The following is a 22,927-nucleotide window of genomic DNA, read 5'->3' as shown; positions in this document are numbered from 1 at the left end:
TATCAAGGCAGAAAATCCCACAATAGCTGCTTTGAACTGGGTTATCTGAGTCCACATGGCCATATATCCCAGTTCAAAACAGAAAGTGTGGGATTTTATTCAGCTGTGTGAAAGGGGCCTAAGAGTTGTGCCACACTTCATGTGTACAGGATAATGTGCTTGGTTTGTATTTGGTTTTGGAATACAATAACCTAGAGACATAGATATATTTTTCTTTTTAAAATACTTCTTTGAAAAGGAAGTGTTTGTAGAGAAGTGGATGAATTAAGACAAATGAACAAACAAATGCAAACTGCATGTCCTCCATGTACTTTGCCATGGGCACAGAATGCTTCTGTTCTGGAACAAGTAGTCTTCATCTGTTCGTATTTCTCTCCGGCTTCTTCCTCCAGATTGATATCTCTCCTTCTGTTCATCCTTATAGTTTGCTCTGAATATTGGGCTGCCCTTCTACACTCCTGAAGAGTATTTTCTGGGCTGGAAAAAGGCACAATTTGTACTCCCCAGTTTTGACCCGGTAAGTATTTTCTCAGACCATGCTTCCCTCATTTTTTGCCTTGATTCTCGTAAACTTCTTTTGACTGGTCTTCCATTATCTCACTTTAGTCCCCTGGTTTCCCTCCAACATCCTGTTGCTAAAACTCTGTTTGGCCTATTGTTTTCCTTACCTTTATTATTATTTTAAACTCAGTTGAAACTTTTGTTGTTTTCCAAAGCTTTATGTTATTTTGTTTTATAGCCCTTATATTTTGTGTGCATGAATTTATCAGTTAGCCTTACATTACATTGTATTTTTGTACTTGATCTGGATATTTTATTTTATAATTGTATTGTATACTTTTATATTTATTCCTTCCCTGTGTGTGTTGCAGATTGGTAGGGCACACTGTTTTTAGCTGTTTTGCTTATAAAGGGCCATGTACATTGACAGTCCTATGTAAATACTTGGAATGTTATGAGAATTGACTATGGACAGGCTTTGAATCGGGTCTTTGGATGCTGGATCAGACTTGGAAATGACTATATGGTTGATAATAATGTTTTAAATTGATTTTAACCTAATGTTTTATTCATTGTGTAATTGCTCTGTTATATTTTGTTTTTGTATGTGCGGCATCAAATTGTTGCTGGTTGTAAGCCGCCCTGAGTTCCCCCTCGAAGGTTGAGAAGGACGGGATATAAATGTTTCAAACAAACAAACAAACAAACAATAAAAACAGTCACTTCTGTAACTGGACTCACCTTTGAATATTCAAAGCACTTCCTGTGTGGTATTTTTGTGTAATCGGTTCAGCAATATTGTAAGGGAAATAAACATAAATTTTGTGGTTGCTATTTAGAGAATGTTTAAATCCTTCTCTTCAGCCACAAAGATACTCAAAACTGTTTATAAAATGTTAATTTAGGTAAATAAGATGTATTACATAAGGCATGATGTAGTGGCTTCCTGCCTCCCTCCCCACCCAGTAGACAACAGAAAGGCAGTTGAAGGTGTGTGTGTGTGTACACATATACACACACATAGCCAGGGCAAGGATTACTATATCACCAAATTCATGGTGCCTTCAATCTGTTTCTGAATTGTTGTTGTGTTGTATTGATACCTTATGATCATACTCGCGTTCTTCCCACCCAGAGGACTTTGGATCCCAAGGCGCGCCTTTATGACCCTCCAGAAGCTAGCCTGACTTCATCCTCCTCAGAACTGGTTGTAGCTGTTGGCTTCCCTGCTGGTGAGTAACAACTTCATTGTGCTTTTTCTTTTAGCTTCATCCTAACTTGTCATTTCCCAAACCCTGTTGTGCTTGCACTTTCGGGTCATGACCAGCAACCTTGAAGTTAATTTTTCCTCTAGCATCAGAATTCCAAGAAGGTCCTCCATTGTGCATGTGGCAGGGCTCAGGTTGCATTGTAATAGGTGATCTGTAGTTTGCTCTTCTCCACACTAGCATGTCATGGACTCCATTTTGTAGCCCCATTTCTTAAGGTTAGCTCTGCGTCTTATGGTGCCAGAGCACAGCCTGTTCAGTGCCTTCCAGGTCGTCCACTCTTCTGTGTGTCCAAGAGAGTTTCTCATCTGGTCTCAGCCACTGATTGAGGTGCTGGGTTTTAGCCTGCTACTTTTGGACTCTCGCTTGCTGAGGTGGTCCTGCGAGTATCTCTGTGGATCTTAGCAAGCTGTTTCTTGATTTGGGATGTTGGCATGCTGGCTGATATCTGAACAGGGGGTGGGCCGGAGATGTCACTGCCTTGGTCCTTTCATTGCTGGCTGCTACTTCCCGGCAGATGTCAGGTGATTTGGTACCAGCTAAACAGTGTAATTTCTCTAGTGGGGTGGGGTGTAAACATCCTGTGATAATGTAGCATGTCTCATTAAGAGCCACATCTCCTGTTCTAATGTGGTGAGATGTATTCCACACTGGTTATGCGTATTCAGCAACAGAGTAGCAAAGTGCAAGGGCAGAGGTCTTCACTATCTGGTTGTGATCCCTAAGTTGTGCCAGTCAGCTTTCGTATATTATTTCTAGCACCCAGTGCTTCTTGTAGGTCAGAGCATGGTCCAGGGTAACTCCCAGGTATTTGGGTGCGCTGCAATGCTCCAGTGGGATTCCTTCCCAGGTAATGCTCAGAGCTTGAGATGCTTGTCTGTTCTTAAGGTGAAAAGCACATGTCTTCATTTTAGATGGATTAGGAATCAACAGGTTTTCCCTGTAATAGGCAGTAAGAGCACCTAAAGCTTCGGAGACATAATGTTACCCTTTTCTCATCCAATTCCAGCTGGCAAGTCCACTTTTTTGAAGAAACATTTGGTCTCTGTTGGTTATGTCCATGCCAACCGGGTAAGTTGATAAACTTTGATCCAGCCTTTCTCAAATATGTCAGACCAAAGCTAGCATCCTCTGCAGGTATAAGTCAACCTTACACCTGGAAGTAAGTGGTTGGTATTCCCTCCCTCTCACCACAACTTGCCATAGAGCCTCTGCAACTTTTCCCATGGTTGTTCTTTGGATGAGAGGAAGGGATAGAATGGAATAGAGAAATGTCTAGCTATGTCAGATGTGGAACAATTACATCATCTACAGAGACCTCCAGAAGATCCTGGTGGATATCAGTGGATGATGTAATCATTTCATATATGACTACTGGGTCATATTTGTCTCATTGTTTCATCACCAAGCAAATGGTGTTGAAGGAAAGGACTGCAGCACCTTACAGTTGAAACAATGAATGACCAGTTATAATGTATTATTATTTATATTAACTATACCCCCATTTTTCTCCCCCATCTTTCTCAAGGCAGCTAACAATCCCACACTTTGGCCATAACAGGAGCTTTGCGTCTCCTTTGTGGAGAGAAAAAACAGACTATAAATAATAATAACGATGATGATGATGATGATGGTGGTGATGATGATGATGATGATGTAATAAGCCATACAGGATTCCAGCCAATGTCTCCAGTTATTCCCAGTTAGTATGGCTTGCTGTTCAAGCAAGGAAAGACAGGAAGTTTAGTTCATTTCACCTGGAGAGAACAAGATTGGAGAAGGCTGCTGTAACATAAAAGTGGGTGACATTTCACCCTCCAGATGTATTTTTCCCCTCCAGATGTATTATACTTTCATCTTTTACAGTTCCTTACCTTTGGCCGTGCTGAATGGGAGTGGAGTTGTAGGCCCCAAAATCTGAGGATATGAAGTATCCCTTGGCTTTACTCTATGAGACTATTCTGTTCTTGTAACCTGTATTCTCATTCCACACAGGACACACTTGGTTCCTGGCAGAAGTGTGTAGCTATGTGCCAGGCGTCACTGCAAGCAGGGAAGCGTGTAGTAGTGGACAATACCAATCCTGACCTGGAATCAAGACAGAGGTGAGACTCCATCTGTCATCAGATAATTAGGTTACTAGTTCTGCTACCACAGGGAAATATGCCTCCAGTTTTCTGAAAAAAAACACTGTTTCTTTTCTCCACCCAGGTACATTGAATGTGCCAAGGAGGCGGGTGTTCCCTGCCGCTGTTTCCTCTTCACTGCATCTTTGGAACAAGCTAAGCATAACAATAGAGTAAGTATCTTGCAAGAGGACATTGCTTTTAGTTCCCGTTATACCAAAGGAGAGAAACTAGGGTCCGTTCCAAACAGGCCCTATATTCAAGGATCTGATCCCAAGTTTTCTGCTTTAAACTGGATTATATGAATCCACACTGCCACATAATCTGGGATAAACAAAAAAAACAACAACCTGGGATCAGTTCCTGGGATATAGGGCCTGTCTGGAAGGGCCCTAGTTTACTTGGCTTGGAATCATATCGCACACCCTTCCATTATTCTAATTTAACCTCTAATTTCAGTTCTGGAAAAATGAATTAAAATGCAAAGGAATCAGTGCCTTCTCATATTGTAGATGAAACTTACAAACAAAACAGATGGGTTGCCAACTTTAATGAGAAGCCTCTGAATCTATGTGAAACAAGGAATAAATCATATGTATACATAAATTAAGGGCTTTCATGAGTTATGTTATGTCCCATACATTTTGTTATTATGTTTCTGAATCTTTTGTAAGAGGTTGATTCAATCTCCGGTTTGCTAGTAAAACTGAATTACTGTGTTGCAAAATGATGCATGTCTAAAATGTGTGTCACCAACATGAAATGTTTGGAAAGTTCTGTTTTAGACCATGGATGAAGCCTGTTTCTCTAAGACAAATGTAGGCAAAATGCGATCTCCATCCTAAATTTTAACATGAAAATGGCCAGTAGTACTCTTAATAGCTTTTGCAGGGGGAAGAAGAGATCCCATTTGAAAGTGCTGTATAAAAACCAGACATGATCACAAGGTTCCTCATTGGTGAGGGATTATGGGAACTGTGTGTTACCCTAATTTAGCTCAGGCATGGGCAAACTTTGGCCCTCCAGGTGTTTTGGACTTCAATTCCCACCATTCCTAACAGCCGATAGGCTGTTAGGAATGGTGGGAGTTGAAGTCCAAAACACCTGGAGGGCCAAAGTTTGCCCATGTCTGACTTAGCTTCTTCTCTAGCTCAGTGGCTTGATTCCAAACTTGCAAAATTGAATGCACACAGCATTTTATGGCTGTGACATTGCACTTTTTTGTTGGTAAATTTCCTCTTCAGACAGAGGTGGTGGACCTAGGGTAGTACATCTTACACATTGTATCTAACAAACTAATTAGATTATTCCATTTTCTAAATGTTTTCTAAGTAGAGATTTCCTATCATATAAAAAAATTCTGCATGCAAAGCCCATAAAGAAAGCTCTTTGATTATTTTTTTTTTAGTTTCGGGAGATGACGGAAAAGGGACACGTGCCTGTCAATGATATTGTTCTGAACACATATAAGTGAGTTTCTATATGTCCTATGCAGGAGAGGGTGGTTTGCAATGAAATGGGAGGTATAGTTTCTTAGGATGTGCCCCCTGCATAATTAGAAGAGTTGCTCTGGAGTAAAGAGTTGCTCCCTAGAGTTGACCAATTCTTGCAGAATACCCTCGGAAGCACTTTATTCCTCCTGTTAGTGCAATCAACCCTACTTTATCCTTTGGTTCCCCTATCCAGAGATATTCCATTGTTGTCTCACCCAGTGTTTTAATTTTTAATTCCATTAGAATTGGCCCTGCCCAATAGTGTTTGACTTTTGTGTTTAAATGTTGTGATTTTATATTGTTGATGTGTTATTTATAATTGGTTTTGTATTATATTTTATTTTTACATTTTATTGCTGTGTTCTGTTATATTGATGTATTGTATTGCTGGGCTTGGCCTCATTGTGATGGAGCGTGATATAATTGTGATGTAGCGGCCTTGTACCGTTACTAATGTAAGCCGTCCTGAGTCCCCCTTCGGGGGTAGAGAAGAGACGGGTTACAAATACTAGAAATAAATAAGTAATAAATAAGCCGCCCCAAGTCCCCGTGGGGAGATGGTGGCGGGGTATAAATAAAATTATTATTATTATTATTATTATTATTATTATTATTATTATTATTAAGCACCCAAGATGTATATTTGCAAATACTGCAAAGTTAACAGAATTATTCTGATTTCTCCAACAACCAACTAATTCCTATGGCCACAATCCAGTTTCCCCTGAATAAACATAATTAGGATATATAAAGTTTCATTGTTATCTAGGAGGAAAAATATGCATCAGGTTATAGCTGATATCTGTGTGTAGTACACCTTACACAACTCTCTGAAACAATGATAATGTCATCCTGTCATGTACCATTATGCACCACTTTGGGGCCATAATCTGCTATTTTTAAGGAAAAGATGATCTGTACAGGCTCCATTCAGTACTGAAACTTCTTAACTGGCCATCTTTCATTTTGACAGGAGCAAGTATGTGGAGCCATCACTAGAAGAAGGTTTCTCTGAAATCCTCAAGATTCATTTTGTACCTCAGTTTGCAGATTCTCAAATGGAATCACTTTACCGTCTATTTTCGGAAGGATGACAGCAAACCCACAGGACATCAGCACCCTGGCCCCACCACTGAACACCATGTGGGATCTGGTTTTTTGGAAATGCACTGCCTTTGTCAGAAGGCATGCATCTGGAGTGTTTGAGCTCCCCCTGCTGGTCAGAGGGCAACCCCTTGGTTTAAGCATGATTTTTTTGAATATTTTTTGGAAGTAATGCAAAATAAATGTTTTGGAATCCAAATAGTTGTCCTCTTCTTCTCAGTGCATTTAAAAAAGAACTCCTCAAAAACATCACTGTAGTTTTTGCTTTAGGGAAACAACCCTGATCTAGGGGCACAAAATAGACTGGAATGAAGAGAGGGGCCATGAAGGCAGTTCCATTTTGTCTCCTGAACTGTGCTTATTATATAATATTATTATAAATATTATCCACAGCCACCCATGGACCCACCAAAACATTACACTTGGAAAGCCATCATCCTCAGACAATGGGGGATTGCCTAAGTAGGTACACTGGCAAACTTCTAATTGTTCAGAAACGAATGCCGCTTTTCCTGCCTACCATTATATTGGTATGAAGAAAGACAGTTAAATAATTATGACATCTCCCTTTAAAAAAGGGAAGGTTCCTAGGAGCAACAACATACTTAACTGTACAACAGTCATTTTCCCCAAAAGGTTTATTTTACAAAACAAATTAATAATAAAAGAACATCCATTCTCACACACTCAAACAAAATCAGGTATGCAGAGGCCCTCAAGACGTGTCCATGGTGTCTCCCTCTGAAAAGAAACAAAACAAATGAGGTTTAGAAAGGGAGGAACTGGGTATGAATGATCATAACTAGTTCTTGCTGTACATAGGATTTTTATATACATGTCTGGGAAAGGAGCAAACGTCTGGGAAAGGAGCAAACGTGGCAAGGGAGGTTCAAATATAGCCACAGGAATTGAGGCAGGATATTTAACTGGTTCTTGTCATTTTTGGCAAAAACATTTATGATAAACCTCAAAAGCAAAACTAAGAACTCAACTGTCGTGTCAGTGAAAAGCCACCTTGTATATTTTTTGATAAAGCGGGGTCTTTTCAAAAATTTTGGTAATGCTTTCTGTACTCCTTGACTTTGCATCAAAAGCAAAAGAATGGCCTGGCTGACCCCAGTGAGATATGAATCAATTCTCCTTCCCCACCCTCTGTGGCTACAAATTTACTCACTGACTTCGTTGAACATAAAGGCATCCTGGTATTCTTTCATGTACTGAGTGGAGCGTGACTCGTCCAGGAACAATGAGTACACACGCTTGATGTCATCCACTTGAACCTCAGTCCCCTGTGGATGAGAAGGGAGAGAGTTAGTGCTCCCTGCAGAAATGGGACCGGCCAATGAAGGTCCTCACGCCGACTCCGGGGTAAAAAGAAAGAAAGCTTCCATATTCCAAGGCAGAGAGCAACAACTAAAGTGAAGACAACAGAGCCACATACTCTCAGCTTCCAAACATTCCTTGCTTTCTATCCCTCAGCTCACCAAGAATTTGAAGATCCTTCTATATGTCTAGTTTCAACATATACCCATAATCTATCCAACAACTTACCAGACACAGTGAAGACATCTGCCCTTGCGCTATGCTACTCTGCTGCTGAGTATGCATGCGGTGTGGAACACATCTCACCATGCTAAAACAGTGGACGTGACTCTTAATGAGACATGCCACATTATCACGGTGTGTCTGCGTGCTACACCACTGGAGAAATTACACTGTCTAGCCGGTATTGCACCACCTGACATCCACCGGGAAGTAGCAGCCAATAGTGAAAGGACCAAGGCAGTGACATCTCCAGCCCATCCCTTGTTTGGGTATCAGCCAGCATGTCAACGACTTAAATCAAGAAATAGTTTTTAAGATCTACAGAAACACTCGTTGGAACACCCCAGCAAGCGAGAGTCCAAAAGTGGCAGGCTCAAACCCAGAACCTCAATCAATGGCTGAGACCAAATGAGAGACTCCCCCCTGGGCACACTGAAAACTGGGAGACTTGGAAGGCGCTGAACAGACTGTGCTCTGGCACCACAACATGCAGAGCCAATCTTAATAATCAACTAACAAGCTTGCAAATTCTGTGTTTTGTCTGTTTGCTTGTTTGTTTGTTTTTGTTAAAAATGTAATACAAATGTCTGGTTGCTGATGACACGATAAATAAATAAATATCCAACAACTTGAGACCATTAACAAAAGTATCAAGTAGCCTTGCTATCAATTCTAATCTCAGTTTCTGACCAGTTTAAAGAATATTTTTACAGGAATACTTATTTATTTATTTACATTTATATCCTGCCCTTCTCACCCCGAAGGGGACACAGGGAAGCTTACATAATTGGTATTAATCCATGTCAGACATTCCCAAACTGCGGCCCTTCAGCTGTTTGGGCCTCCAACTCCCAGAAGCCCTAATGAGCTTGTTCAATTATTAGGAATTCTGAAAGTTGAAGGCCCAAACAGCTGAAGGGCCGCAATTTGAAGATGCCTGTTCCATGCCCAAACAACAACAATTAAACAAGATGCTCTTGGTATGTTTGCACAGTAAGACATTCTTGGGGTCGCAGGTCAAGCTGAGAATGGGGGAAATCATACAGGTTACTTTGACATATAGATAACCAGAATGCTGGAAACTGGTCCATATTTTTAAAGTTCCTTAAAGGGCTACTTTCCCATAGGACTCTCCAGGATCAGAGCTCACCTTTCTTTTGCGGCACACCAGGTTGGCTGCTGTGATGAGCTGGATGGCGTAGCGCAGGGAGGTCTCCAGGCCAATCCGAGTGAGCACTGTGTAGGCATCTTCATTCATTTCAACATCTTCCTCTTCACATCTGCAAGGAAAAAGGGATAGCACTTAAAAGCCTCCTCTCAACCCCACAGAAGACACCAAGGAACAAATAGAAATAATAATTGTGAGAAGGAAGATGGATGTCGTAAGGGAATGGAAATGCAAAAGTTCCTTTTCTTGGCAGAAAAAGTACTGTACCAGAACCAGTGTAACATTGGATTCAGACAATGGAGGCTAAGGTTCAAATCTCCATTCAGCCATGGAAACTCACTGAATAATCCTCGATAAGTCACACCCTTAGCCTCCGAGAAGGCAAGGTAAAGCCCCTTGCAGCAAATCTTACCAAGAAAACCTTATGACAGGGTCACCTTAGGATCTCCATATGTCAGAACTTTTGGAAAAATGGCATTCATAACTGTTTTGAAAAGAAAAATGATGTCATATCCTTTTGTTAATTGTGAATCTCCATGAATATCTGGAGACTACCTTTTGAACACCACTAGTCAAGGAAAGGCATGACCCTGTTAGAAATCAACCTTTGAAAAAGTGATGTGCACAAGCATTCATGTAATGGCACACAGGTAACTCAGCTGTTAAACTGATAAACCACATCTTTGAACTGCCAGGGACAAAGACATGCCAGTGCACAAAACATATATATACTTAACTAGCAGTTTTGAAAATGTTTTTTTGAAGTTGCCCAAAACATATGCTCTCACTTGAAACCTCTTAGTCTAAAAATATGCACCCAGAGTTAAAAAAAAAGGCTTCTTTTAAAAAAAGCCTATCTTGTTTACTCACAAACATCTTGTATTAATTCAGCACACTGGCACATTTTTTTATTAAAGTTCAGTTATAGACAGGATGTACTTTCTCTGTGTTGAGAACACAGGGCATCATTCTCAATCAATAGACCATGCTCCAAGGTCTTTTGTATACATCTTATAAAAAGTCCAAACTGTATAGCTGTACTCACTGCTTCTCAAAGCAAACATATAGTAAACTGTTACTGCATAAGTCCAAAAGACATCTGATTCCACTGAAGTCCAAAAACATACAGATAAAATGGGACTCTTGAGTCTGAACATACTCACTACAATCACATGTCCCTCCCACAACAAAGAGGTCAGTCAAACTGGTAAATCAATATATACATACAATACAATTTAGCAAATATATACATTAACAAACAAATAGTGGAGGCTTGAAAGATTGCTATTCCAAATAAGAATTGTCTTAAAGGTATACAATAACTGTAAAGCCCTTACCGGATTTTGAGGATCTGTTTAGTTTCCTTATCACTGTAGGGAGAGGTTGAGATGATGAGCATGCGATCCAGCAAGTCAATAGGGATGCCATGAGGGCTCTGATAGTTGGTGCCACGAATCCTATGCCAAAGAAGAATGCAGTGAAGGAGGGACAGCTGCAGGGCCATTAAGCCAGAGTGAAGCATGGGAAGTACAGAAATCTTTTAAAAGAAAATACAGGCACATAAGGCGAGACCTCAGCATTTGTGGTCATGTTCAGCTCTATTCACAAGGGGGCACGTTGCTGCGAAGGTTGTGGATGGGATTTTGGGGGGAATTGAGTCTTTTAAAATGCATTTTAATTGTATTAACTGTATTTTAGCTGCATTTTTAACCTAACACACACAGTACTATTTAATTGTTTTTATTTTTGTATGTGCTTTGTTTTAAACTGATTGAAGTGTGTGGCTCTTTGCCGCCTTGAGTCCCTTCGGGAAGAAAGATAGGATACAAATAAAGCAAATCAATCATCACCCTCATGATCATCATGCCTCTAAAACCCATTACACATTACTGTTGGAATACAGTGCGCCATAACCCTCTGCTATGATGGCTACTAATTTATTGGACATTGTGGGATTTATATTATCAACACAGCTAGAGGGTTTTTTCTTGGAAAAAACTAAAATATATCATGCTCATACCCTAAATACCCTTCCCCTAATTACAGAGAAAGGAAACATTGCTTCTTTGAATTACAACTCTCTACAACTCAATATGGCTACTGTAATCAAAACAGTAACTGCGCAGTTGCACCCAAGCTGCTTCAAATGTCTCTTTAGCATTAACATGTCCTAACTTTCTGTCAGCTGGGGGATGCTGGGTTGTCTTCCTGTTTGAGCAAGGAACCCCACAGAATTAATGTCCACGCTATTGCTTCAGAGAAATGGTACTTATTCATTTACTGGTCTTGCGTCTATCTCTACCCAGGTACGAACTTGATTTCCCAACAACAAAGTTCATATTTAAAATTTGAAGGGTAAGTGATTGCTCCTGAAGCTAGCAGTAGTGGATAGTTTCTGAGGAGAATAGATGAGAGTTTTCTGAAGGCTGACAGGCTGGAGGTTCGAATTTGGGGAGAGTGTGGATGAGCTCCCTCTGTCAGCTCCAGCTCCCCATGCAGGGACATGAAAGAAGCCTCCCCCTAGGATGGTAAAACATCAAAACATCTGGGCGTCCCCTGGGCAACATCCTTGCAGACGGCCAATTCTCTCACATTAGAAGCGACTTGCAGTTTCTCAAGTCAATCCTGACACGAAAAAAAATACAAAAATAATAACCATAAACTTGTGATAAAAGAGAAATTAACAATAAAATGAGGACCAAACACAAACAATTGAATATATCTAATTATACCGATAACACAAATTAACTATTTAAACATAAAGCCTAGAAAAGGCAATTAAAATACATTAAAATGACTATCAAGGTTGTTCTAAGTGATGTCAGGCTCTATGACGGGGAGCCATGATTACAGCAGGATTTTCAGTAGTGAAAGGAAGCATTTAGGTGTCTGACACAGCTTATTCTGTGGCTGATGCACAACAGAGAAGAATATGCCAAGTCATGTATCTTGGTGCAGAATTCGTTTCTCGAGACTATAGCCACTTACACTACTGGTCCCTCACATCCAAACGGCATGTTGTGAAAATCTGTGCTATAGTGATCAGTCTAACCTTGTGATGCCTCGATTGGTAGCCATGATGAGGACAGGTGCCATGTCACTCTCCAAGGCCCGGTTGAGAAAGGAAAAACACTCAATATCCAGCATGTGGACTTCATCAATAAACAGAACCTGAGGGGAAGGGAGAAGAAATCACACTGAATGGAAGAAAAGAACCCTTACAACCCTCCAATCAAAGTGGTATGGAAAAAGCGGGCATACGAATATTAATGTGCCTCAAAACATAGAACTCACCCCTGGGATCACCTCAGCCTTGCCCTCCTCTCGCCACTCAGCTACTTTGGCATTGATCTGCTCCCGGACCTCTGACTTTATTTCTCCGGTATCACCTAGGGACACACATAGGGTAGGATGGTTATGAGAAATGACTTTCCCACATTGTCAATATCTCCCCCTTGCAAATATAATCCCTAAAGGTGAGAAGTCCAAAGGTTTTCCCATGCCTGATATAATGCCAACATATATATCCCACTTCTTTTCGCTGACACAACATATCCAATTTTCCAACCTTATCCCTTTCTCCCAGAAGTCCTTCCCCATCCTCATACCGGAGAATAGGGCCAGGAAGCCTTGCGTGCGGCTGTTGATGACATCAATTTCATGCAACGAGACTGTGTGCACCACTTCCTTGCGCTTCTGCAGCTCTCCATCAGGACATTGCACAAACTTTGTCTGACAGAGAAAAATGCAATTAAAGGACTGAAGGCACAGCTTCCAAGCCTGTAAACTCTGAGCAGCATCCAAAACCCTGTTTCTTGACATTGTGCCACAAAGCCATTACATGTTTCTTGGTGAGAAGGTTGGCTTGGAGGACAGTCTAGCTACATACCCCATAACCAGACCCAAAAGGACTACAACAATCCTGAGATCCACTGCTCTCCTCCCAGGGTCACAACTCCATTGTAAATCATGCCATATCTAATTATGGGGAGTTTATACAGATATGAGAGAAATATTCAAAATTAACTAGCTATTTTTAATTACAAAATGTGAACCAAGCACTGAAAGGGTTAAAGGGATGCAATGACTCAGCAAAAGCTGTATTTCTATGTAAGCAGGTGTGCCTGTAGCTTAGTAGCCCTCAGTCTGTGAGAGGTCTCTGTGGAAGAAGAGCCTCAGTGTTAGAAGGCCTCAGTGTGAGAGAGGTGTCAGTTTGAGAGAACCCTTGTTGTGAGAAGGCCTCAGTGGGAGGTAGGCCTCAGTGTTAGTAGGTCTCAGTTTGAGAAGGCTTGGTATGAGAAGCTTTGGTGAGAGAAGTCCCAGGTTGAAGGCCATCATGTGTGAAGCTTCAGTGCGTGAAGGCTGCTGTGTAAATTCAGTGTGAGAAGATAAAGTTCAATATAAGCAGGTGCATCTGTAGCTTAGTAGTCCTCAGCCTGTGAGAGGTCTTTGTGGAAGAAGGGCCTCAGTGTGTTAGTAGGCCTTAGCATGAGTAGGCCTCAGTGTCAGTTTAGTGTGAGAAGACGCTCTGTGAGAGCAAAATTGTTATATGCATGAGAAAGAATCCCAGCATGGAAACAAAGAAGGAAGTATACAGAACTTTATTTGTGTTATGGAAACCTTGTTCTTGTAAATAGTGCAACCATATTATTTTACTACAAAGAAAAGCCTTCCATGGAAGATATAAAATTGGTCTGTGTGTTTCTGTTATTTTGTCACTTTTGGCTACTGGTGCTAATAATTTACTCTGCTGTACATTTATGAGGAGGGTCTTTTGTTAATAAACCCACTTGCCCAACAAGACACACCTCAAAACCTGCCTGCTTGCTGTGAGACATGAAATGGCTGTACAGGACAATGACAAGGCTGAGAGGAGGAGTATATGGCTCAGCATAGCATAGATTTATATGCCAATATTTATACTATGCTGAGGGGATGCTGTATTGAGGCCTAAACCACTCCCCATGGAGATATTTGGGGATAACAGTAATACATTTTCGTTACCCGCCTCCCTTCATGGCTCAAAGTGGGAATGAAATAAAGATAGCCTGCATGCAAAACAGATATTCCACCATTCAGTTATGAGTTGTAAAGGCTGCAGTCTGCCACATTTACAGCTCAACCTTGGGATCAGTATATCTTAACCCCACTACCATACCTGTGAACCCATGGCATCGTAGTCTCGTGCGCGAGTAAAAGAACGTCCAAGTTTAGTAATCTTCCCAGTGGCTTTGTCGATAGTGATTACATCTCTGAGGAACAGAAAAAGGAAGCCTTAATACTTTTTTCCCCCTGGAAGAAAGATAACTACAAACTCCAAATGACGACTCCAGAAAAAGAAGGTAAGTTCTCAGGAACTTTAAAAGAATGTTTTGAAGGGTTCACTCTTTTCCCATGTCTGATTTTGCATCTGCATTAATTAGGCTCCCAGAGCACTTATGGTAACAAACCCTCTGTGTCTGGCTTCAGCATCAGGTGATGACAAGCCCTTTGCTATAGAGAATTCAAGAGTCCCGAGACCTGTATATCACCCACTTACCCAGCCTGCACTTTTTCTTTGGTCAGTGACTCAATCATCTTGGTGCCCAAGTCATAGATTGTTTCCATTTCAGTTGTTTTCAATGTAAGTTTTCCCACCTTTGCACCCTGCATGTGGAGAAGGAGAACAATCTCTTCTAATAGCTGTTATTTTTAATAAACAGCATGTTGAAGATAGTGCCATCATTACTAGTCAAATGGACATAGCAAAGTCTGTCCCAGACTCTACTTACAGTACCAGTTGCTGGGCGATCTATTTGGATCTCTACCACTTCACTTTCAATTATTTCTGTTTCCTCCCTGTAAGTATAAAAGCACAGATTGTCAAACCAGTTGAAGGAGATAAAAGGTAAAGTAAATAATAGTTCAAACCAGTTAAGACCCTGCTCCTACAAAGCTGGAAATATAACTGAAAAAGCAAGTACAGTATAACCCTTCAGTATAAACTTTTTCAGCCTTTTTTTAAGGCTGAAAAAACCCCCTTTGCTTTTACTCGAGTCAAGGTTATTCATTATTTTACTCTGTTGTTGTTGTTGTTGTTGTTAGTAGTAGTAGTATTACATTTATTATTTTACTCTCTTTATTATTATTGGAAGGATACATGAGAACATTTACATTGAAGGTTAGAATAATGGTTTAATCCGAGTTAGACAGTCCTCTCTTATATTAGTTTTATGTAAATATTCAAAAATATTTAACCTACTGATACCTCAAATTAATGTAATTTTATTGGTATCTATTTTTATTTTGAAATTCACCAGTAGCTGCTGCATTTCCCACCCTCAGCTTATACTCAAATCAATATGTTTTCCCAGTTTTTTGTGGGAAAATTAGATGGCTCGGCTTATATTTGAGGAAAATTAGGTGGCTCGGCTTATATTTGAGTAATATTTGGGTAATCATGCAAGCATTCATTCCTACTCTAATCCGTGGGCGTACACTATTTTATCTGCAATTTTTCAATCTATTATAATCACTTTTATCTATCAAAGTAACATTAAGGACAGCATATACAATTTTACAAAAGTTGAATGCTAGAATACAAGCTATAAACATGTTTTTGGTCAACTGCCAAAATCTACTAGTTTTCCAATGCTCTAAGATCCTGGTTGTTCATTTCCTTATTTCTGGTTTAATTCACCTAGTTCCAGTTTCAACTTCTCAGCCCCTTTCTTTCTTACTGAAGCCACTGAACTAGGAATTGGGATGCGACTCTGAATATTGTTAAACTTGAACACATATCACTTACAGCAGTATAGTCAATGGTGAGAAGTAAAGGAAAAACCTATTCAATGTTTTCTAGAGAGCCACATCTTTCCATATTCGTACACTAAATGCCAAGCCACCCATAGAGAACAAAGGTAACCCAGACACTTCTCACTTGATGCGGACACCAATGGAACGGCGAAAGGCCTGAGTCAGTGCTTCTGTCTTGCTCATCTCCAAGGAGAAGATCTCGCTGCCAGCAATGGCTGTGAAAGGTGTGTCAAGGCCCAGCGCCTGTGCCATTCCTGAGAAAGGAGAGCAAAGTTTGCTTAACACAGAGATACAGCTGAGAGCATTCAACTCGAGAAGAGACACCAGAATAGGAAAACCACAAATTTGCAAAGCTATTCCTATGCAGTAATCAGCAAACCTCTCCGGGATTCTGGCATCAGATCCTTACCCATGGCAATGGCAGTTTTTCCTGTGCCTGGCTGCCCAGCAATCAGGACAGCCCGACCAGCAATTTTGCCCTCCTTGATCATTTCCAAGATCACACCAGCAGCGCGACGAGCAGCTAATTGACCGACCATTCCCTGTGATACCTAGCACGGGAAAACACAGAAGGGGAAGTGGAGAAATAGGAAGACAAAGCAGTACCACATCTTCACCCATCCTCATTTCTACACCAAAAACATACATTCCTCCTACTGGTATACAAAAGTCTTTGTCCTTTTACCCTCACTCTCAATTGATCGCTCTCCCTATTTTCCTCACCTTGCCAATCTACAATCACCAAGCTGTGTAAAAAATTAAGAATCCTTCATGAATACCCATGCCTTTCGTTCTAGTTACTGAATTCATTTTCATTCCCCTTTATATCCCCATTTACACAAATGCAGTTAGAGGGGCAAATCTGTGCATTTTCCAATGTCAACTAGCCTTTTAAGCAAACTGGCTGGAATAAGATAACCCTCTGTAACACCATTTTTGATTCCTGAGTTATGAATGTCATTTCCTAATAGGTTCTATTGTTTAAAAAATGGGGAAAAGTTTATTAAACTGCACAAACTTTCTTTTTTGAGGGAGGGACATTTTGCTAGAGTTTTCCAATGAGTATCTCACAGATTCTCAACCAATTCAACCTAGTTTGTGGAAGCCACAAAAACGAAGTTTCTGGAGTATAACAAATAATTTCAATGTAAGTACCACTCAATTAAGCAGGAAATAACACTTTCAAACCAGGAACAGGAAATGTTTCAAATTTTGTTACATAAACAAAGAAATGTAGAGTGTGTAAAAATCAGAACCCAGAAAGTTATCTCTTCCACGCACAGTAGCATAGGAATGAGTGACTACAAGCTCCCATATGTTTTTGGTTTACAATCTCCATCAACCCTATTTAGCTAGTCAGTTGTAAAGGATTATGGAGGACCACAGTTGTTTATCATCTACAGTCGGAGACAGGAAAGGCAGTTAACTTCCATGGGATAAACTAAAATATACAGTAAATTCATAGAGAAGAAATCTCTTAGATATTTCAGAAAAGGTCACCCTTAAGTTGCATATGTGTACTTCCTTCACACAAACAACAGAGAGGTCTAAGGTTCTCCATGCTGCTTGTACACCTGGAACCTCCTAGCTTTCTCATCTGATCTGCTCTTATTAACTATATAGGTCCTAATCCAGCATGACACCAAAAGTTACTTCTTCTAAGTACCTGTCGGGGTTCCAATGTGTCATCCAAGCCAAGCCCTCTGATGTGGGAGTGGGCACCTAGAGACAAAGACATGACACTGAATGAGGGTGATGAATCAATATGCAAATAGATTCAGAACTAAAGCCACATTTAGTCTTATGCTGCCCTTTCACCATGAGCTGATCTTAGTTATCCATTTCCATGGAAGCATTTGGGGGCAAACCCAAGAACAGAAGACCATGGAAACTCACCAATGCGTTCAATTCGTGTGACATCTCGGACTTCAGGGACCTTGGTTGCCTGAGGAAGGAGCGAATACTCAGTGAGATTTACCAAATCCCTGAAGTTTATTTCCCCCTATCCCCATGTAAATCAATTTTTAAGAAGAAACAATACATATCCACAATTAATATCAAATGTACACTCTGGAAAGAAGCTAAACAAAACTACTTTCCCAGAGTCAATAGGGCATCCCTTTCAGTAGCTCAATAACACAAATTTTGGTAGACGTATGTGGAAGCATATAAACACAGAAACACAAACAAACCAGGTTTGTGTAGTGGTAAGAGCATTGGTGTCTAGAATTAATGTCAGATAAGGCTTTTCCGTTCTCTGCAGAATTAATGCCATTTCACCCCAACTGAACTGCCGTGTCTTAATGTTATGGACTCATGGACACTGCAGTTTTACAAGGCCCTTAACCTTCAGTGTCAAAAGATGCTGGTACCTCCCCAAAGCACGATTCCATAGCATTGAGCCATGGCAGTTAAAATGGTGTCAAACTACATTCATTCTAACTCAAACCCATCTTCTTAGGCTCCTTCCACACAGCTGTATTAAATCCACATTGAACTGGATTATATGGCAGTGTGGACTCAGATAACCCAACTCAAAGCAGATATTGTGAATTATCTTCCTTGATATTCTGGGTTATATGGCTGTGTGGAAGGGCCCTTAGATGGTTTAAAACCGGACAGCAGGCTTTACACTTGTGGGTCTACTTTAAATGTTAGTAGCATCTGCAACACTGCTGCTGAGAGTCAAGTGCAAAAGATATATTTTTGGATGAATGAATTCTGAATCCAGAAACTTGATTTTTTTTCCCAAAAGAAATGAACCCACTGATTATCTGAATCCACACTGCCATGTAATCCAGCTCAATGTGGATTTCACACAGCTGTCTGGAAGAGGCCTGGGAGGACTAGACAAGTATACGAACCACTTACGCTATAATATCTTCCTCTTTGGAAGAATCTATTATTATTATTCTGACACAAAAGCACAGTATGTCACAGCAAACGAGATCTACATGCTGGATTTCGTATCAAAAATCACAAATCGAACACTTCCCAAGTGTCTAGGACTGTGTGATGTATTTTCGAATGATGCACACAGATCCAAGTAAGGTGGCCTTTTGTAGTTGATAGATCGTGATTTTGTTGATGTTTATTGTTTCCAAATGCCGGCTGGGATCTTTTGGCACGGCACCCAGTACGCCAATGACCACTGGGACCACCTGTACTGGTTTATGCCAGAGCCTTTGCAGTTCAATTTTGAGGTCCTGAGAGTGGCAGAGTTTTTCCTGCTGTTTTTCCTCAGTGTAACTGTCACCTGGTATGGCGACATCAATAATTCAAACTTTTTTCTTTTCCACAATCGTGATGTCAGGTGTATTGTGTTCCAACACTTTGTCAGTCTGGATTCGAAAGTCCAACAGTATTTTTGCATGTTCATTTTCCACAACCTTTGCGGGTTTATGGTCCCACCAATTCTTTACTGCTGGCAGGTGGTACTTGTGACATAAGTTCCAGTGAATCATTTGGGCCACAGAGTTGTGTCTTTGTTTGTACTCCATCTGTGCGATTTTCTTGCAACAACTGAGGATATGATCTATGGTTTCATCAGCTTCCTTGCACAGTCTACTTTTTGGACCATCAGCTGATTTTTCAATCCAGGCCTTAATTGCATTGGTTCTGATTATTATTATTATTATTATTATTATTATTATTATTATAAAACTACATTTATACCCCACCCTTCTCTCCCCAATTGGGGGACTCAGGGCTGCTTTCAGACCATGGCATACAATGCCGCATTACACATATAAAATATATCAATTTAAACAATTAGCATATCAATTATCAATTAAAACATACGGTACTAAACGTGACATACCAATTAAACAATTCAAATATAAATACAATAAGAAGCTTCAAAGCAAACATTCAATCCCAACCAAAGTGGGCTGATGACATATCAATTAAACAATTCTATCAAAATACAATAAAACATCTTAAAAGTAAACATTTAATCCCAACCAAAGTGGGCTGATGGAATAATAATAATAATAATAATAATAATAATAATACTTTATTTATACCCCTCTACCATCTGCCAAGGGACTCGGTGCGGCTTACATGAGGCCGAGACCACAATACATCAATACAAGCAATAGCAATTACAAAACAAAACAAAATACAAATACTAATACAAAGCAATTAAAATAAATCTCATACACAAAACAGCATAAACATTGAACAGTGGCACAAAACACATTTAAAAACTATGGCTGGGCCAAATGTAATTAAGTTAAAAATAATGCTGGGCATGAACAAGGTAGAGGAGGTGGGGCGTTGGGGAAACGTACAAGCAGTCCTAAATCAGTATAAAGTGCTTTGGAGGACATAATGCTAAGGCAGGGGTCTTCAAACTTTTTAAGCAGAGGGCCAGGTCACAGTCCCTCAAACTGTTGGAGGGCTGGATTATAATTTGGGGAAAAAAATGAATGAATTCCTATGCACACATCTTATTTGTAGTGCAAAAAACCCACTTTAAAGCATTACAATAATTAAAATGAAGAACCATTTTAACAAGTATAAACTTATTAGTATTCCAGTGGTATGTGTGGGCTTGCTTTTGGCTGATGAGATTGTTGTTTTGGCGGGTTGTTGTTGTTGTTGTTGTTGTGTGCTTTCAAGTAATTTCAGACTTAATGTATTGTCGAAGGCTTTCATGGCTGGAATCACTAGGTTCTTGTGGGTTTTTTCGGGCTATATGGCCATGTTCTAGAGGCATTTCTCCTGACGTTTCGCCTGCATCTATGGCAAGCATCCTCAGAGGTGACCCTCACCTCTGAGGATGCTTGCCATAGATGCAGGTGAAACGTCAGGAGAAATGCCTCTAGAACATGGCCATATAGCCCGAAAAAACCCACAAGAACCTAATTTCAGACTTAGGTTGACCCTGAGTGAGGGCTGGGTAAATGACCTTGGGGGGCCATATTCGGCCCTCGGGCCTTAGTTTAAGGACCCGTGTGCTAATGGTTCATTATTCTGTGAAAGCACACTGGAACAACCACGTCTTCAAGCTTCTCCTAAAGACTGCCAGAGTTGGGGCATACTTGATGTCCTTAGGGAGTGAGTTCCAGAGTCGAGGGGCCACCACCAAGAAGGCCCTCTCTCTTGTCCTCACCAATTGCGCTTGCGATGCAGGTGGGAGCGCGAGTAGGGCCTCTCCAGATGATCGAAGAGATCATGTGGGTTCGTACACAGAAATAAGTGGCCACAAGCAGCAGGCAATCTACACAGTAGAATTAATGCTGTTTGACAGCACTTAAACTGCCATGGCAATACTGGGAGTTGTAGTTTGTTGAAGCAGAGAAGTCTAAAGGACTTCTAAAATGACAACGACGAGGATTCAACAGCAGTGGGCTGTGGTTGATAAAGTGGTGTCAAACTGCATTCATTCTACAGCAGGCATGGGCAAACTTGGGCCTTCCTCCAGGTGTTTTGAACTCCAACTCCCACCATTCCTAACAGCCTCAGGCCCTTTCCTTTCCCCCCTCAGCCGCTTAAGCGGCTGAGGGGGGAAAGGAAGGGGCCTGAGGCTGTTAGGAATGGTGGGAGTTGGAGTCCAAAACACCTGGAGGAAGGCCCAAGTTTGCCCAAGCCTATTCTAAAGTATAGTAATACACCTACAACACTGCAGGCCTCTGATAAACTACATAGCCAAAGATAAGAGGTGATGATGGGAGTTACACTCCCAACAAAACCGGGGAATGCTTGCTCTGGCATTCCTCTCACAAGTTAGAAGAAAAAGAAAGTAATCAGATGCTAAACTCGTATAAAAGAAGGATGATCCGGGTATTTTCAAAGGAGGGAAACAAGGCTGTCGCTCACCGACACCGTTGCCATGCTGCTGCTCCCGCCGTCTCTCGCGCCGTCTCTAAGCGGCAGCCGGCCCTGCCTCCTCAGCACCGGAAACAGGAAGCGGCCTCAGCTTTCAGGGCGCTCTGTCCGAGGCAACGTCTATGCTCCCTCAGTCCTCCAGTAGTCCTTGCTGTAGTAATAGTCATTCCAGCTCAGCTGTGTACAAGGTGTCTGTGAAGTCTCTTTACCAGTTTATTAAAAGAGGCTTTAAATGTTGTTATGTTTATTTACCCTGATAATTAATTAATGAGTTAAATATCTAAGAAGCTAGACATAATGCAACCTGTCTAATTATGTTAGAGCAAGCATGGGCAAACTTGGGCCTTCCTCCAGGTGTTTTGGACTGCAACTCCCACAATTCCTAACAGCCTACCGGCTGTTAGGAATTGTGGGAGTTGCAGTCCAAAACACCTGGAGGAAGGCCCAAGTTTGCCCATGCATGTGCTAGACTGCTGGGATTTGACATCCACATTGTTGCCCAGGCCTGCTTTCTCCCTTCTCCAGCTCTGAGAAGGCCCATCTCACAATTTTTCCATGGCAACAGTAGACATACTCTATTTGCAGCTTCCCTCCTTCCTCCATCTACCTCATACAGCTTCTCACCTCTTCATTCTTTCCTCTCTTCCTTCCTTTATCCCTTCTTGTGTCCAATTCTGGGCACCACAGTTTAAGGGAGATATTGACAAGCTGGAATGTGTCCAGAGGAGGGCGACTAAAATGATCAAGGGTCTGGAGAACAAGCCCTATGAGGAGCGGCTTAAGGAGCTGGGCATGTTTAGCCTGAAGAAGAGAAGGCTGAGAGGAGATATGATAGCCATGTATAAATATGAGAGGAAGCCACAGGGATGAGGGAGCAAGCTTGTTTTCTGCTTCCTTGGAGACTAGGACGTGAAACAATGGCTTCAAACTACATGTCCATCTGAACATGAGGAAGAATTCCTGACTGTGAGAGCCGTTCAGCAGTGGAACTCTCTGCCCCGGAGTGTGGTGGAGGCTCCTTCTTTGGAAGCTTTTAAATAGAGACTGGATGGCCATCTGTCAGGGGTGATTTGAATGCAATATTCCTGCTTCTTG

At 41.1% G+C, this 22,927-nt stretch overlaps 2 protein-coding genes across 3 annotated transcripts in view; one reads left to right on the top strand and one right to left on the bottom strand.

The window, feature by feature from the left end:
• The window catches only part of PNKP (polynucleotide kinase 3'-phosphatase), a 28,250-nt gene extending 21,559 nt beyond the window's left edge, over positions 1-6,691 (top strand). For both annotated transcript variants that reach the window (XM_067469981.1, XM_060780716.2), the window contains 7 exons: positions 425-517; positions 1,637-1,733; positions 2,779-2,840; positions 3,765-3,874; positions 3,981-4,068; positions 5,304-5,365; positions 6,362-6,691. In XM_067469981.1, coding sequence (XP_067326082.1) covers positions 425-517; positions 1,637-1,733; positions 2,779-2,840; positions 3,765-3,874; positions 3,981-4,068; positions 5,304-5,365; positions 6,362-6,482 — 633 coding nt within the window. In that variant the 3' untranslated portion in view covers positions 6,483-6,691. The remainder of the gene's footprint in view (positions 1-424; positions 518-1,636; positions 1,734-2,778; positions 2,841-3,764; positions 3,875-3,980; positions 4,069-5,303; positions 5,366-6,361) is intronic.
• Positions 6,692-7,112: 421 nt separating this feature from the next.
• RUVBL2 (RuvB like AAA ATPase 2) lies at positions 7,113-21,904 on the bottom strand. The gene is made up of 15 exons (XM_060780718.2): positions 21,824-21,904; positions 17,897-17,945; positions 17,667-17,722; positions 16,410-16,551; positions 16,125-16,254; positions 14,977-15,043; positions 14,745-14,851; positions 14,364-14,457; positions 12,814-12,937; positions 12,500-12,594; positions 12,258-12,376; positions 10,543-10,662; positions 9,188-9,317; positions 7,667-7,781; positions 7,113-7,233 (listed from the first exon to the last, which is right to left on the bottom strand). Exons 1-15 carry the CDS (start codon positions 21,836-21,838, stop codon positions 7,208-7,210), a joined length of 1,389 nt encoding a protein of 462 aa, XP_060636701.2. The 5' UTR covers positions 21,839-21,904; the 3' UTR covers positions 7,113-7,207.
• Between the last annotated feature and the right edge of the window lie 1,023 nt (positions 21,905-22,927).

The sequence above is a fragment of the Anolis sagrei genome, chromosome 6 (assembly GCF_037176765.1).
Source record: "Anolis sagrei isolate rAnoSag1 chromosome 6, rAnoSag1.mat, whole genome shotgun sequence".
Classification (NCBI taxonomy): domain Eukaryota; kingdom Metazoa; phylum Chordata; class Lepidosauria; order Squamata; family Dactyloidae; genus Anolis; species Anolis sagrei.
The sequence above is the reverse complement of the archived record's forward strand: the minus strand, read 5'-3'. Positions and strand labels throughout refer to the sequence as shown.